The sequence below is a fragment of the Humulus lupulus genome, chromosome 5 (genome assembly GCF_963169125.1).
Source record: "Humulus lupulus chromosome 5, drHumLupu1.1, whole genome shotgun sequence".
Lineage (NCBI taxonomy): Eukaryota > Viridiplantae > Streptophyta > Magnoliopsida > Rosales > Cannabaceae > Humulus > Humulus lupulus.
Window position 1 is genome coordinate 90,713,447 of NC_084797.1, and position 17,289 is coordinate 90,730,735.

At 33.8% G+C, this 17,289-nt stretch overlaps 1 protein-coding gene across 1 annotated transcript; it reads right to left on the minus strand.

Moving 5' to 3' along the window:
• Positions 1-5,890: 5,890 nt before the first annotated feature.
• On the minus strand, positions 5,891-7,180 carry LOC133779294 (uncharacterized). Its single transcript, XM_062219270.1, has 3 exons — positions 6,955-7,180; positions 6,326-6,831; positions 5,891-6,058 (listed from the first exon to the last, which is right to left on the minus strand). The coding sequence occupies exons 1-3, from the start codon at positions 7,178-7,180 to the stop codon at positions 5,891-5,893; spliced, it is 900 nt and encodes a 299-aa protein (XP_062075254.1).
• Between the last annotated feature and the right edge of the window lie 10,109 nt (positions 7,181-17,289).

A 17,289-nucleotide genomic window follows, 5' to 3' on the forward strand; every position in this document is an offset into this window, starting at 1 on the left:
CCTCGACTCTCCCCGAGTCGGATTTTCGTCCCCGCTGTGACTTTCTGGCTAACAGCTCCCTAGGACTGTCTCGGATCGTGCAACACGGATATATCACAAGTATATCACAATTATTACAATTATCACATTTATGCCCTCAACGGGCTAAAATTACAAACATACCCCTAACAATCAAACGGGGCCCACATGCATATTTAATTCACCTAAACTTGCATCTTGAATCACATACTCATAAAAATTCACATATTATAATAATAAATCACTTATTGCCCTCCAGGCACGCTAATCAAGGCCCTAAGCCTTATTAGCAAATTTGGGACGCTACAAAACCAGAGTTTCGGTTTAGAAGTAAGGTTTAGCAATGGAATAAACAAGAGGTTATAGCTAATTTGAAAAAAGTATTCACCAAGAAGCAGAAGGCTATGTTTAGAAGAACTCATATTGGTCATTTTTTGGATTTGCCAAGTACTGCATGGCAAGCACAGCTTGTATGTAGTGTTTTAATGAGGGAAGTTCATCAAGAAAAAGAAGAATTTGAGTTTTGGTTTAAGCTTGGTGATAAGGTAGCGAGGTTTTCTATTAGTGAGTTTGTATTAATTACTGGGCTAGATTGTGATGGTAGTGTTGATTTAAGTATGTTTCGTGATTGTAAAAGAGGTCTTAGGAAATAATTTTTCCCTGGTGTTAAAGCCAATGACAAAGTTAGCAAAAATGAAGTTAGTAATATTTTTAATTCAAAGAATTTTAATGCTATGGAGGATGACCTTGTTGTGAAGTTGGGGATTGTTCACTTTTTGGCTGGGCTTTTGTTTGGGACCCAGAATGAGACAAGGGTAGACAACACGTTTTTTGGTATGGTTGATTGTGATATTTCCATGTTGAAAAATTTTGCATTTGGCAAACTTTTGTGGCAAAAAACTAGATGTTATATGCGCTCAACTTTAAAAGAGAAGGATGCTCTTTATATGAAGATTCCTAGAAAAACACATTAGTCTCTTGATAATTGGAGTTACAACTGTTTTGGTTTTCCTCTTGTATTTCTTATATGGATTTACGAGACACTTCCAATTTGTTCATCTTTTCTATGTCGGATGATTGGTTCTTCATTTCCAATGATATTGAATTGGCATAGCAAGGATAGTGTGAGTTATCAAGAAGTTCTTGAGAAAGTCTTTATAGATGGGAAGGTAATTTTTTTCCTCTTTTGTTTTGTGTTGTATTTTTGTATCTATTATATTTGTTTTATATTTGTAAGTAACTGGTTACTTGTCATTTTTATAGTTTTTTTTTTATTCCATTTTTAATTATTAAAGTTTTTTGTTGCTATTTATGTTCTTTTTATTTGATTCTCTTTGTTTTTTTTTTAATTTAATACAGTTTGATGTCAATATTGTCGTTCCTAATGTGGAGGAAAAGAAATTGGGTATTTTGAAAATTATATCATTTGAAAGTGTATTCTTCCCAACACCATCACCTATAGATAAAGACATTCCACTATCGGAGGACTTTTTCTGCCAAAGAAGCGTTTGGAGGTTTGTTTTTGTTTTTTTTTTTTCATTTTTTAATTTTTTTTAAAACACTTTGTATATGTGACTATGTTTTAATGTTTTTGTCTTCTTGTTTAATTGTATGTAGGATTATTATAACAAGGGTTCCAAGACCAAATCAAGGAGTTGCCTGTAAAGCTGATTAAAGTCCAAGCTTCCCAAAAGTTGATTCTTGGTGAAGTTGGTTCTTTGATGAAAAGTTTTGAAGCTGATTTTGCTACAGCAATCGGTTTGCTTGTAGACATTAAGTCTGTTGTGTCTGTCAAAACTGATGGTGGAGATTTAGATTCTCAAAATCAAATGGACTTTCACCATGTTTCTCAGGTAACAAGTTTCTTGTGTAATTGTCTTTTCGTATAATATATGTTGTCTATCTTGTTTAAATATTTTATTCCTTTCTTTAGGATTATTTTGATGATGTTTGTGTGGGAGGGTGCCAAGATGTTGAAGTTGGTGAAAAGTTGGGGGCTGATTTAGAGCATTCTGCGAAGATTGCTTTAGATTTTTTTACTCATATTAAGGTATATTGTTTTAATCATATATTGTATAAGGAAGTAGTTTGTTTTTTATATTTGTTATAAATTATATGTTTTTTCTCTTTTGTTTTTGCAGAGTTAATCTAAAGAAGCCTCATTGTTATGCTTGTAGATGTTGAAACCCACAATCAATTGAAGATGATCGTATGCGGGCACCAACAACGTGTAGAACAAAGAAGAGAGTAACTGGGAAACCTTGGGACACCGGGATGGTGCCGGCCGAAGGGACTCCGACAGTCAAGTCAGTAAGATTGTTAACAATGCAATAATGAAAAGGAAAATGAATGACTGAGCTAAGTTACCACCTATCTTGACTGTGAAAATAAGTATGTAATTTCAAAGAGAAAGAGATAATGGATTGTATGTGAGAAGAGTTGTGATGATTCAGATTGATCCCCCCCCCCCCCCCCCTCCCAGTGACTGAGAGTGGCTCTTATAGGCAGTTGTGGAAGAACTTTACTCATGACCCCTCCTTCTCCTTTGGAAGCGCTCTTCTCCCACTTTATGAGGGAGATCGTTATCCATGTGGTCAGTTTGACTAACCATTTCTTAGTCTGTTTGGATGAGTGATGAGACTTAGTCTCGGGTGTGGGTCGGACCATTAAGTTCAATGTCGGGTCATGGGTAATGTTAACTTATGACTTGACCATATTGTTTTGGGCCTATTGGGCTTGGTCTTGTGATCGTACCATTTAGGAGTCAGATAGCCCAATTCGGTCTTATTTGAGCATTCTTTGTCGATAACGTGTGTGCGGACATATGACATTGGACCTGAGCCCAATTTTGGCCTCTACAATTCTCGACTCCTTCAACTCCTACATTTCATGTGTCAAATGAAATGTGGAAGGTTATAAATGAGTCTGCTGAGAGACCATTAAAAGAGAGCAGTTATGTGGAGGATAAAAGTAATTGGTCGATTGTTGTTTATGATTATTTAAGGGTAGCTGATCCTATGGCTATTTTTCCTAAGACAAGAGAGGTGAAGTCGAGTGTTGTGGTCAAGTCTCCTTTCATGACAAAGTTTGGGTCTTCTGAAGATGAAGGTAAGAAAAAAAAAAGACTGTATTGGATAATATATGTCATTTTTCTAATGATCTTGGTCATAATCACACTGAAGAACAAGCTTCTGAGTTTCATAGTTGGATTGAAACTAAAGTCAAGCACAATAACAAGTATGTACAATTTGTTTTTTTTTTTTTAATTTACTCTTTGTTGAAATTGTTTGTTTGATTTTCTAAAACTTGTTTGGTTTATTTGTTTTTTAGGTTTAAGAAATATGATGATAACAAGGTTGAGCCATCAATTGATTTCACTTTCATTTTTATTAATAAGAAGACTTGGTTCTACCGTTTGTATTATCATGGGCAGTTTGTTGATTCATTAGTGAGTTTCTTTCCTTTTATGTTGTGTTTATCATTTTTCAAAAAAAAAATAAATAAATTACATTGATGTAGTTCAATTCTATGTTATGTTGTGATGGGGTAACTAGTCCCCAAGTCATTTTTTGTGTTGCAATGCTATGTGTAACTGGTTACCCCAATGTATACTGTAGTAGTTTAGCTGGAGTAACTAGTTACCACAGTCATTTTTTGTGTTGCAATGATCTGTGTGACTAGTTACCCAAATGCATAATTTTGATGTTTAGCTGATGATAACTTGTTACCCAAAATTTATAATTTGTTGTGTAGCTAATGAGAACTGGTTACCCTTTGTTTTTCAAATATGTTATGTTGTAAGTGGTAACAGGTTTCTTCATAGTTTGTCTTATAAACATTTTTTTTAAAATGCAGCATATTGATGTCATGCTGTATTATTTGAGGAGAAAGGTTAAGTTGTCCAAAGGTTTGAAGAGGAGAGTCTCTACTGCTGATAGTTGTTTTGGCCAAAATATTGTGTTCATGTATGAGAAGTTTAAGAAATCAGGCAATGCTACATTTAACATTGATGACAGTTGTGTTCCTTTGAAGATTATGAGGGGTGAGTCATTGTTTTGCAGCACTCACTGGAATCTACTTGATCATGTTCTTATGCCTGTTAATGTGAAGGATCTTGCTCATTGGCTTTTGCTGCATTTTGACATAAAGATGAGGTTGCTCATTGTTTATGATTCTATGTCGAGGCGAGGCATGAAAATTTGAGTTTACCTGTAATTGAAGCATTTGTTGTAATGCTTCCACTTCTATTGAAAAAGATTGGTTTTTATGATCGTCCTAATATAAATATTGATCTTAGTCCTTATGATATCACTAAGAATGATGCTTTGCAATTGACTATTGCTAGAGGCATTCCTCAACAAGTTGAGTGGTGAGTTTTTTTTTTTAAGTTTGTTTATCTTGTTTGTTTCTGGTTTTGTTTTTATGTTATTAGTTTTTGTTTATGTTTGCAATATTGCAGCGACTATGGGGTTTTTACAACTTATGCCGAGCAATTAATTCTTGGAAAGAAAAATGAGATGCCAAAAGAACTTGATGCTCAGTTGCTTCGCCAAGATATTGCTGTTAGCTTGTATTTTCATGGGAAGAAGAAACAAGAAGATGGATATTTGACTAGCGATGAGTTTAGTGAGAAGCTTTTGGATAGGAGGCAAAAGAGGAGGAAGATTGCTGCATAGGTTTACTTAAGACTGCTGCATAGGTTATTTAGGAAGCTTTAGGAAAGGATATTTGACTATTTTTATTTTGTCTATACTCTAGACTAGATCAGCTTTTGGAAATGATATTTGACTTTTGGAAATGATGACCAATAGTTAGTTGGATACTTGTCTATGTTAAATTGCTACTATTGTAAGACCATGGTTACTTAAGACTATTTTATATATCTTTAGATCTTTCTTGTGTTCTTTATCTATATATATTTACTTAGTTTTCAGGGATATTTTAATGGTCACCAGGTACTTTGTTTGGTCTTCATCTTATATACAAAAGGGTAGCTGGTTACCTATGGTGCTTGATATTTTTGTTATTTTTTGTGGCAATTGTTAGAGAAAAGTACCCAGTTTCTTGTTTTTTTTTTTTTTTTTTGTATTTCTTGTTTTTTTTAATAATTATATATTATACATATTCTATTTTTTAAAGCAACTGAGTTATTTTAATGGTAACCAAGTACTTAGTTTGGTCTTCATCATACACAAGGGGTAACTGGTTACCTTTGGTGCTTGATGATTTTGCTATTCTTTTTTTTGTGGCAATTGTTAGAGCAAAGTACATAGCTTATTGTTTATTTTTTATGTATTTCACGTTTAATAATTATATATAATAAATATACCACTTTTTAAAGCAACTAGGATATATTAAATGTAACCAGATACCCAGTTGGGTCCTCATGTTATATACAAAGTGGTAACTGGTTACCTTTGGTAACCAATTACCCAGAATGTTATGTTTAATTTTTAAAAAGCATGTTTTTTGGGTGTTGGTGGCATAAATATATAACAGGCAACAAAAAAACCAACAATTTATTCTAAAAGGAATTTTATATGTTTGTGTAATCATTCAATGTATTTGAATTTGTAACAAACTTATTATAATACTCAATAACAATTTATGAATATGAAAGTCACTCCTTTAATGAATAAAGCTATGATAGGGTTGTTTTGATGTAATATATCAAGCTATGTATCTTTTGCTCTTTCTGCTTGTTTGCCTTGTCAATTGGTGGATTCCTGCAAGTCTTCCTGTTATGTCCTGCTTGGCCACATTTCCCACAGATGATTATTACTTTTGGTTCCCCTCTTGATCTTATTCTTTTCTTTCTTGGTCTTCCTGCAGGGATTTTTGCCTTTGGAGGGAGCACCACCATGTCCAAGTGTTATGGGAGATTCCATTCATCTTTATGGGGCAAATGATGAACATTTTCTTGATACAATGCTTTCAACGTTTCTGTTTTGTACAACTTTGCACAATAATCATACACTCCCAAGTTTCTCTTTGCAATTACATCTATTGCATGCCCACATGGCATTTCATCTTCTTGAACCTATTACAAGTACATGTTCTATTGTGTACATTTACTGTGAAACTGGTCCCCTTTTCATCACGAACTTGATATTTTATTGGGTTGAAAAACAAGACCTGAAAATATTTTGGTCATGAATTAGAATAAAATAATAAACATTTTATGTACAATTAACATTGAAGGTAACTTGTTCCCCCTCTGTGTAGCTTATTATTATTTTTTGGGCTGTTACGCAAGGTAACTAGTTACCATCCACTGACAAATTAAAGAATAAGTTTAGTTGCATACCTCATACTTCATTTTCGAAATAATGTCATGTCTCAACTCATTTTCTGTTGTTGTAGAGACTTTTGTGAATGTTCCGTTTGCATTATTTGAGTTGTTCCAAACCCACTTTTGAACCAAACTTTTAAGGCATTCAACCAAGATATCAATAGGGAGATTTCTTGCAGCTTTTAGTGTAGCGTTGAGCGATTCTGCAATGTTGGGTGTCATCATGGTATATATTTTTGTTGGTGAGTATGATCTTGCCCAAGTTTCATACTTGCCTTTCTCTAAATAGGGTCTAATGCATCTGTCAAGTCTATCAAGGCCTCTCATGTAGTGTTCACATTTTGTTTTTGTGTATGCTTTTGCTGCAATGAAATTCATGTGTAGCTCTTCTCCATGGCTTCCATACTTGCTTTTCAAATTATTAAGCAAGTGAAACATGCAAGCTCCATGGAAAGCATTTGGGTACACCATATGTACTGCATTGTCCATGCTCTTGTGTCTTTTGGAAACAATAGTCAATCCTGTTAAGGTAACCAGTTACTTTAATAAGATACTAAAAGAAATAGCATGTATTTGTGTAATGGGTTTGGGTAACCAGTTCCTTTTTCTATGTAAACAAGAATATATAATTGAAGCTATCATACCTTCGGGTTCTCCATACGTGTCTCTCAGTTTGGAGAAGAACCAAATCCAAGAGTTATCATTTTCAGAGTCTGCTATTCCAAAAGCCAAGACAAAAATGTTGTTATTTGAATCTAACGTTGATGCTGAAAATAGGGTACCGCCATGTGCATTTTTCAAGAAAGTTCCATCAACAACAATTATAGGCCTCAAGTATCTCCAGCCCTTGATTGTGTTAGAGAAAGCCATGTATAGGTATTTGATTCTATCTTCTTTGTCTGTGAGTAGGTGTGTTGTTGTTCTTGGATTTGCTTACTTCAACATGTAAAGATACATTGACAAATTTTGATATGAATCATCGGGGTTCCCTCTTACTAGACGCAAATCTTTCTCTCTTGATCTCTATGCTTTTGTGTATCCCATGGTTACTCCAAAGTCATCATTCATGTCATTCATGATGTCATTTGGAGTATAATTTCTTTTGATTGACTTGTACTTATTATTTATTAATTCACCAATTATGATGCTTTTTACTTGCCTATGGTCCTCAATAACCATTTCAACAGAGCAAGTGTGACTTGGAATGCATTTTCGTACCTTGAATAAATCTTGATTTCTGTACTTAGATGCTCTCACAAATCAGTTGCACGTGTCATCTATGCAGGTAACCAGGTACTCTCTTGGTTTTGATCCTTTTGTTTTGAACTAGAAGTTATGTAGCATGACATAGTAGCTAAGAGTTGATTTGATTGTGTTCTTGTCCTTGCTCTATAGTGTTGACTCTATAATTAGATATTACTATTTGGATTTCCTCCAACTTCTTTTTTCTTTTTGTATTGTCTTCAATTATAAAATCGGCTACTTCTTCAGCAACGTGAGGTATGTATGCCACATTGATGCCCTCATTTGTTGTACGTAACATTCCTTCTTCAAGTAACTTTTGTTCATTGATGAAAATTTTGTTTGCTTGCATTAATAATGTCTCTACCTCCATTTCTTCTGCTGTAGCTTTCTAATTTGCTAGTCAAAGAAGGTTATTTTCATTGCTTGATTCTTGAACTATAGAGACACACAATTGTAAGTCTGTTATTTTTGCAGCAACTTTTTTCTTTATTTCCATGTAGAACAACACACAATATCACAATTAATTATCTAGAATTTATCAAAAAAATTCAAAATTAATTAAATTTTTACAAAAATAAGTCAATTTAAATGAAATTTATCAATAATTAACAATAGTTATGTAAATTTCACTTATCAACAATCAACTTGGTTTTAGGTTAATTTGTAAAAAAAAAATATTAATTTAATTTAAATAAGATTTATCAACAATTAACCAAAGTTAATTTAAATCCCATTTATTAAAAAATATATATTAATTGGCTGAAAAAAAATTGATATTTTTCAAAATTTAACAAATTTTAAATTTTAAAATCAATATCTAAACTGTTTTTCAAAAATATCTTATGTTGTTACAACTATAAGTAAATATTTTAACCATTTAAAAAAAATATTAATAGTTATAACAACTCTAAAATATCTTAAAACAGTTAATCAAATTCAAATATCCATAAAAATATCTAACTAACAATATTCAAATTTTAAATAATTTAAATATTAAAAACTATAGAATAAAAAAATATTTATATTTTCAAATAAAGATTTAATAAAAATATCAAGAATTTAAAAGAAAATATCTTAAATATCTGATATCTTAATTCTAATATTTTAATATATTAAAAGATTTAAAATTAAGTTGTTAGTATATTTTTAAATTTGAATTTGAATCTTTATAGAAAATATCTAATTATTTAAATCTAACAAAAATATCTTATTAAAAAAAATTAAATGATAAAACAAAAAATATATTTTTGGTTTTGATTATAAATAATTTATTTCCACAAATTTTATTTTTCTTTAATTTAAAAAAAAATAAAAATTTGGATGAATAGTACCCGTGGGTACTGTTCACCGTGTTGGTGGCTGCTGCACGTGCGCGTGCACATGGGCAGCCAGGCGAAATTTTTCCAAAAAAGTTTTTTTTGAGTAATTTTTCAAACCAAAATCATTTTCTAATTAATTTTTAAAATGTTTTACACAAAATAAAACATATATAAAAATTAATAGCAAAGAAAACACTACAAAATAACCTAAAAATTGCTAATAATCACATAAAATCAATATGTTTCATAAAAACATGAAAATCCATCCAATTATTCAAACACATCAAATAATCTAATTTGTAACATGTTCATGCATGAAAATAAAGATTACCAAAGGCTCTGATACAAGTTGTTAGGAAAACTTATACATGATCTTTATTTATTTTCATGTAGATTTAATATTAAACAAATTAATATGAGATAACCTAGAACATGCTTCCAAAATTGAATTCAAAGAAAAACAAAGATAAGAATACTTACAGTATACGCAACGGAATGAGTGAGTCTTTCCTTTAGTTTCTCTAGCTCTTGTATCCTTTCTGTCGCAGAGTATTATCAAGAAACTGAACCGTTCTTCTAATTTCTTCACAGTCTTCCAATGTATCCTTAGAATCACCTAGACTAGTGTGGGTAATTCTCAACACATGAGATAGATACAGAGAGAAGAAGAGAAAATAACAATGAGGCTTAGAAAATGACTTGTGTTGAGAGAGAATATAAAAATATCAGAAAATCTTACTTGTGACTTATCAAACTTATGTTTTGACTTCTCTCTAAGTACTCTTTTTATAGACTCAATTAGGCCATTTAATTTAATTAAAAAATCAATAAAATAATAGTCAATTTGAAGCCCTAGGTCAAAATTATCATGGGCTTTAGGCCCTTGAAATTTCTCATTTGATTATAAGTGTAACGCCCTACTACCTTAGAGCCGTTACTACGTGAGTTTAAAATGTGCATTTACTCGCTAATCGAGGTTTAAAACAAAAGTGTAATTAAATCATAATCAGAGTCATAAACTTGAGAATAAACCTTTTATTGAAAATTATAAGACATATAACATTCGGGATCCCAAAATCATTGTTTAGAAATATTTACAACTCAAAATTTAGTTAGAGTCGACTGAATGACAAAATCCAGGTTTTGTACAAACATCTCCCAAAAACACTCCTGGCTATGGCAGCCAGACAGACCGGACATGTATGCGCCGCCCATAAACTCAAGCCAACACCAGGTCATACAAGTACGGCCATGCCGTCCCAGGCACTTTACCAGGCCCTGGGTTCGCGGTCTCACCCTGGCAACTCGCACTCCGCGTGCTAATGCTGCACCCGGCCCCTTGCCGTTCTTGGCCTTCGCCGTTCCCGGCCCTCGCCGTTCCATTATTTACATACACATATGATATAGCTAAGCAGAAATCTAAACACATATAAATTCAATCAAAGGGCCATGCCCTGCAACACATTCATATAGGGCCGAGCTGTAACGCCCTGGATAGCCAAGACCGTTACACTGTGTGTTTATTAAGCGCCAGACTTGCTAGTCAAGTCATTTAGTTAAAATCGTGTTACTGAAACTATAAAAGAGCAAGGGTTAAAAATGGTTTGGTCTCAAAAGCCACATTTTCATTAAGAAGCATCATTTGTTTACACGGGATCCCAAAAATATTAAGTTTAAAGACTGTTTACAAAAGACACAAGGTTTATGTACAATATCAGGCCATATTAAGGCAAAACAGATAGTTCGGCAATCCCTGTCCTGACCCACTCCTCGACCATGGCAGTCGAACAGCTGGCTATGTACATTCAACCCCGCAGCTCTCCACCTCAGGATTGGTCCAACTTGCCCTTGCCTTTACCTGCACCACGTAGCACCCGTGAGCCAAGGCCCAGCAAGAAAACACAACAACAGAGCATAAGCAATCAACAGATAAATCAATATCCCACACGGCATCACATAATCTCATCCATATAATCATCCAGTATAATCAAGTATTCAACATACTAAACATATCAACTCATATCATATATCACTTCACAAATGATAACTAGGGCTAGCGCTCTCAGGCTGCTCCCTCCGTTATCCCACTGACTCCGGCCCGCTTAAACCGAGTTCAGTGAATATTAAGCTGTCCTCGGCTACCAGTGGCCAAGCCGCGCCCATTGCGCAAATATTATGTACGGCACTCTTAGGCCGCTTTTACATGTCCCATGGTGTAATACCATCATTGACACGATACAAGTATCGGGAGCACTTAGTCCCGTCACAAACTTATAACCGAGTGCAGTTCTCTTACCTTTCAATTCACTAGCTTTGATCCCTCGACTCCTTGAGCACGATCCCCCTCGAGCCCTAGCGCTCACCTAAACACAATCATGGCCCAAAGTCATCATCAATCCTCAAGTCCAAAACCTAGCCTCGGGGCCAATCCCGAGCCCTCGGGAAGTCCTAGTTCCACCAAACAAGGTGGTGGAATCAAACCCCAAACCCTAGGTAAAAAACCCTTGCAAACAACCCTAAAATCCCCTTCAGAAAGCAGGGTAGCGCTATAGCGCTCATGGGAGGGCGCTACAGTGCTACAAACATAAGCAAAATCCCCTCAGCAAACTTGGCCTAGCGCTACAGCGCCCAAAGGCTAGCGTTGTAGCGCTAGTCACAGACAGATACCACCCCCAGTTCTCCTTCTTGTGATTTCCTCGAACCAACCTCAACCAAAACTCTTCCAAATCTTACCCAACCTCAAAATCAACCTTATAACCATGCTCCACTCATCCCAAGCACCCCAAATACCTAAAACTCAAGCACATGCATCCCCAAACTCAAAATTCACCATAGCCACTCCTAAACACTAAAACTCAGCAGAAACCAGTTGAACAGCAAAGTTAGAGCTTAGAATTTATACCTTTGATGGGATTTCGACCACAAGTTGCCTCTAGACTTCCTTGGCATGCTCCTCCTCAGCCTTAAGCCTGAATTCCCTAAGGTTTCCATCCAATTCAACTTAAACACCATAGCTCAAAAACCAGAAACTGAAACTGAAGAACTCTAAAGTCTTACCTCAAGTGTTAGTGAATCCTTGCTAAACCTCTGCCAATTCCCCAAACTTAGCTTAGAATCCTTGATGCTTAGTTTATCCCAGCTCTCCTCTGAGCTTTGTTCCAGAAACCCTCAAGAAACAGATGAAGGAAATATAAACCGACCTAGGAAACTCTCTCTGTTTTCCCCCTTTCTTTTTCCCTTCCTTTTCCTTCTTTTTCAGACTTCTACACTTCTCTACAATTCCCACTAACATAAAGTCTCAGTAATTCCCATATTTAGAAAGCCAAATGACCTTAATGCCCTGCCCTTTATTTCTAACCCTTTAATTCACTTAGGGGCATTCTAGTCATTTTACCCCAATTCCCGCTAACTCCTCGAGTGTCTCTAATATTTCCCGCTTAACTCTCGATGCCTAATTAATCACCAATAACATTCTTCAATGTCAAGATAAAATCCAGTATATTCGCTAAATTCCCATTTATACCCCTAAGCTCACCCCGAGCCGGGTATAAATCCCTGCCATGACTTTTTCGCTACTTTGCTCACTAGGATCGTCTCGAGTCACAGATCACAGATATATCCACATAATAATGTGGTCTCGAAAATTATCAAATATATCAAAGAAGTTATGCCCATAATGGCCAAAATTACGATTATGCCCCTCTAACCTAATCAGGGCCTACATGCATACTAATACACATATTCATGCATCTCAAATATTCAAATAATCATATAACATGCTTTAAATCATAATCATGCATCTTAATCATTAAAACCACACATAATTCCCATTATGCCCTTCAGGCACACTAATCAAGGTCCTTAAGCCTTATTAGCGAATTTGGGTCCCGAGCTTTCTAAGCATCGATGTCCCGAGCACAGTTCCCTAGTCTGAGCCTCGCCGAAACCCTAGTCACAACGCATTAACAATTTCATCCATCAAGTTCTAATTCACTAAATAACTTCGAGCCATAATTCTAATCTCCGGGACCTTGAATTCTATCAATCCGGATGATAAAATCCATCCCGAGCCTTAGCAATTAAGTTCCTAAGTCAAAACCCACAAGTCACCCTGCACCTTGAGCTAGGGCTGCGGCCCAACCCCTCAAGGGTCGCGACTAGCCTCAAAACAGAGGCTAACACCTCCCTAGAAACACACACGGGCTGCGGCATGCTTGGCCAAGCGCCGCGGCGCGCCTCAAGCTCCATGGCCTCCCCAGGCCTCGCGTGCACACGGGTCGCAGCATGCCCCTCCTAGGGCCGCGACCCTCGCCTCCAAACCCAGAAAAACACCATTTTCCCCTACATTTCCTTCGAGCCAACACTTCCAAAATCACCTCAACCCAACACTTAAACCAAAAATTCACACTTAAGCAACCTAAACATACCAACAAACTCAAGAACCAATTCCTACACCCATCAAGAAATCAAAACCAATCTTTGAATCCAAACCATGCACATCCTAAGAAAACCAGCAGGAATTCAAGCAAAATACTTATAATTTGAAGCTTACCCTTGCTGAATTATGCTTCTGTGTTAATCCTCTAGGTTCCAAGCTTTAATTCCTCAAGACTACCAGCCCAATTCCTTAGCTTCTAGTTGGTTTCACCAAAATTTCCTTTGATATGCCTTAGAGAAGAATGGAGAGAGAGATGAGAAGACAACTCCAAGAGAGAGGGAAAGAAAGAGTCAGTTTCTGAGAAGTTTGGGAGTTTCCTATTTTTGTTTTTGTTTTATTTAACTTAAGTCTATGTGGGTTCCTCAAGGCTCGGGGTACCAAAACGTCCCCGATGGCAAAATGGTAAATTTTCCCAATATTCCCTCCTAGAAATTCTAACCTCAAATATATCTCCAAATATTTATTTCCATAACTCGGTAACCCCGTAAAATATCTCATACCCGGTATACCCCTCGATTCGCCCCGGGTCGAATTCTCAACCCCGTTGTGACTTTCTGACTAACGGCTCCCTAGAACTGTCTCAGATCGTGCTAAACAGATATATCACAAACATATCACATTTATCGTATTTATGCCCTCAACGGGCTAACATCACAAACATGCCCCTAATATCCAAACGGGGCCCACATGCATATTTAATTCAACTAAACATGCATCTCTATCACATATTCACATAAATTCACATATTATAACAATAATTCACTTATTGCCCTCCAGGCACACTAATCAAGGCCCTAAGCCTTAATAGCAAATTTGGGTCGTTACAATAAGCCTATTGAATTTAAAATTAAGGCCTGCATTATTTTCTATTTATTTAATTAATTAAATAATTATTTATAATTTAAACCTTGATTTAAACTTATTTATTAATTTAGATACCAATTTATCTTAATTAATAAATATGCCATAATTTCTCTTTTCTTCTAAAAAATACATAACTCTGTGAAACTATCCAAAATTGACCTGGTCAACTTTGATAATTCTAATTGATAATTAAATCAATTAATTGAGACTATCTAGATGATTTTATCCAAGGTACAATGAGGACCATGGGCTTATGAAATCAAGCTCCAATAAGTTATCATAAATCTAACAAATAAATTTACTAACTTATTAATTCTTCGCGACTCCACTATAGACTCAGAATTGCACTCTTGAATTCATAGAACGCTCTATAACAAATATAGATACGCTATTAATTATCCATTTTTACAACCATAATTGTCAATCAATCCTCTATAGACGGTCTACAATGAGATAGGACTAAAATATCGTTTTACCCATCATTGTATTTTATCCTTAAAATATATTAATTCCTTGTAAATGATTTATCAGTAAAATAATTTAATTACTGAAATGAGATCTCTATCATTTAACACCTTGAACCAAACTAAAAGGAAACCATCGTTTCACTTGTTCATCAGAAGCTATAGATGTTCATATCTATGATTAACACTCCCACTCAATTATACTACCGAGTTCCCAAGATGTAAGTATGAGCTAGTCCGTAGGGTAAGCTGGTAACGAACAAGTCAAAGAACTCAAATAATATAATCAGTTAGAATACTAACCACTCAGAATTGAGATTGAATTGACCTATGATCAATTATATGATATGACTAGAATAGATAATAACAGTATGTTTACTTATCTTATCAACTATCAATATCGGTCCTGTCCGATGTAACAAATACATCTGATCTTATCTACTTTGCTAATGTTCTGGAAAGAACATAACATTGTAATGTGTAAGTAGATCATATCGTAGATTGACAAGTCAGTGTAAATTTTGTGCACAGACTAATCTTAGGACTAACTTATTTTGAACATATAATCATATTTATATTCTACTGTGATTGCGTCACTATAAATAAGATTAGTTATATACTCGAGATTTAATAGAAGTTTATATTAAACAAATAATCATGAAAATAAACACATGTGAGCAAAGTGATTGACCAAGTCAAAAAATGATTTATATTACTTTATTGATAATAAAATGAGATTACAAAGAATTTGAGTTTTTAATTAGGGCATAAAACCCCAACATCTTCTTGATCGGATCTTGATGCACGTCGCCGGAGGTGGAAGTGGTAGCCAGAGTTTGGGTAGTGTGGCTGAAGAATCGATTTGTTGGAGAAGATTTTGATCAAATCAAGCTTCAGCAGAGGAGTTTTGGTTGTTAATGACGATAGTACCCTCCTTTTGCAAATGTGTTTTTGTTTATTTTTTAGTTCCAATGTGTGAGAGCACTTCCAATGGATGCTCTACTCCATTCTTTAAAATACCTATCCAAAATACACATTTTTCTATTTTACCTTTAAGTTTTACATTATACCGTACATCAACTTCTCTATATATTTCTATACATCATTTAAATATTATATCTTTAAACATATTTTATTAATTAAAGTAAAATAAAATAATTGAAAAAAAAGAAATAATAAATATATATACTAAATGGGAGAGAGAAAGCTTATAAAGAAAAATAATAATATTAAAATATTATATAAATGTTATGTAAATGTAGATATGGATTAATTGGAGTTTGTGCATAACTATTATAAATATATGTATAAAAGAGCTGATGGAAAATATTTTTGTGAGTTTTAGCTAAATATTATAGAGAAAGTGTATTACAAAATACACCACCAAAACATATTTGTTTTTATAATTTACCTCAAACTTTTACATTATACCATATATCAGCTTCTCTATTTTTTCTCTACATAATTTAAATATTATATTTTTTAAAAATATTTTATTCATTTTAAGAAATAAAATAATTAAATATAATAGTATCACACTTATATATATACAAAAGTTTATAAAAAAAATAATAAAATATTTATAGCTTGATGAATAGTGTTTCACTACATATAGAGAAATACTATTCATTTAGATAAAAAAATATAACTTTACATCACCCATTGGAAGACTATTTAATATTTTTTTCTCTATATTATATAGAATTAAACAATTTACCCCCTCCATTAGGAGTGCTTTGATAACTTTTCCATAATCTAAATTTTTTTATACAAATCAAAGAAAGTTTAATTCCCATATTTTTACACAATAATAGCTAAAAAGCCATATTTATGAAAAATCTCCATGTAAAAAACTCATCAAATAGAGTTAGAATAAGGCCCATTACGAGTTATAATAGAAAAGAAAAGAGGAATTTACATGAAATATGGGAAAATTCAATAAAATTTGATATATATGGCTTTTTTTTTGTGTGCATTTTTTATGGTTTTTTTTTTGTTGCTTTCCTTTTTTATGGGTTTTGTTTTCCCATATTTATCAAAATATTTGTTTTGTATCCCATATTTTTTTGTATAAGTTTATTTATTCTGTATGGGCATTTTTGTGAGGGAATTTCTGTCTTTTTTTTATTATTTTGGGAAACATTTTTGTAAGAAAATTTTAATTGAGTAGTTGTTTATTATGCATATATGTGAATTTTTGTGAGGGTTTTTCAGTCATTTTAAGTATTTTTATTATTATTATTTTTTTTAAAAAAAAATTTTTTGTAAGAAAATCAATTCCCAGTATGCATGCAGGTACTTGAGTACATATACTCTATCACGTTTTTATCTGCATCACGTTTTCTTCATTATATTAGTATATTTTATTCAGCATTTGGCAATGGTGATATTTGTTCTTAGTTTTCGTTCTGTTTTAGGGTTTATTTGAATTAATCGTTGTGGATTTTGTGCCCTCTGTGTGTGTCTTCGTCTCGGTGAGTACCTGGTTTCAGGTGTGTATTTTCCGTTTGCTTCAGTATCACATTTTTTATATATCGTTTGGTTCGATTTTTTTCTTTCCTTCAGCATTTGATTTTTTGTGTTGATTTCTTCTTTTTGTTCTCTTTTTTAGGATTTTTATAAGTTTCTCGTTGTGGATTTGTGCCTCTT

What these genes read in the sequence shown, in the direction of transcription:
- LOC133779294 (XM_062219270.1), bottom strand. Translation starts at nt 7,180, where the DNA reads ATGGCTTTCTCTAACACAATCAAGGGCTGGAGATACTTGAGGCCTATA. An exon ending in CACGTATGGAGAACCCGAAG is followed by an intron (nt 6,832 to 6,954) that starts GTATGATAGCTT and finishes TTACCTTAACAG; the next exon opens with GATTGACTATTGTTTCCAAA. An exon ending in TTTCGAAAATGAAGTATGAG is followed by an intron (nt 6,059 to 6,325) that starts GTATGCAACTAA and finishes TACTTGTAATAG; the next exon opens with GTTCAAGAAGATGAAATGCC.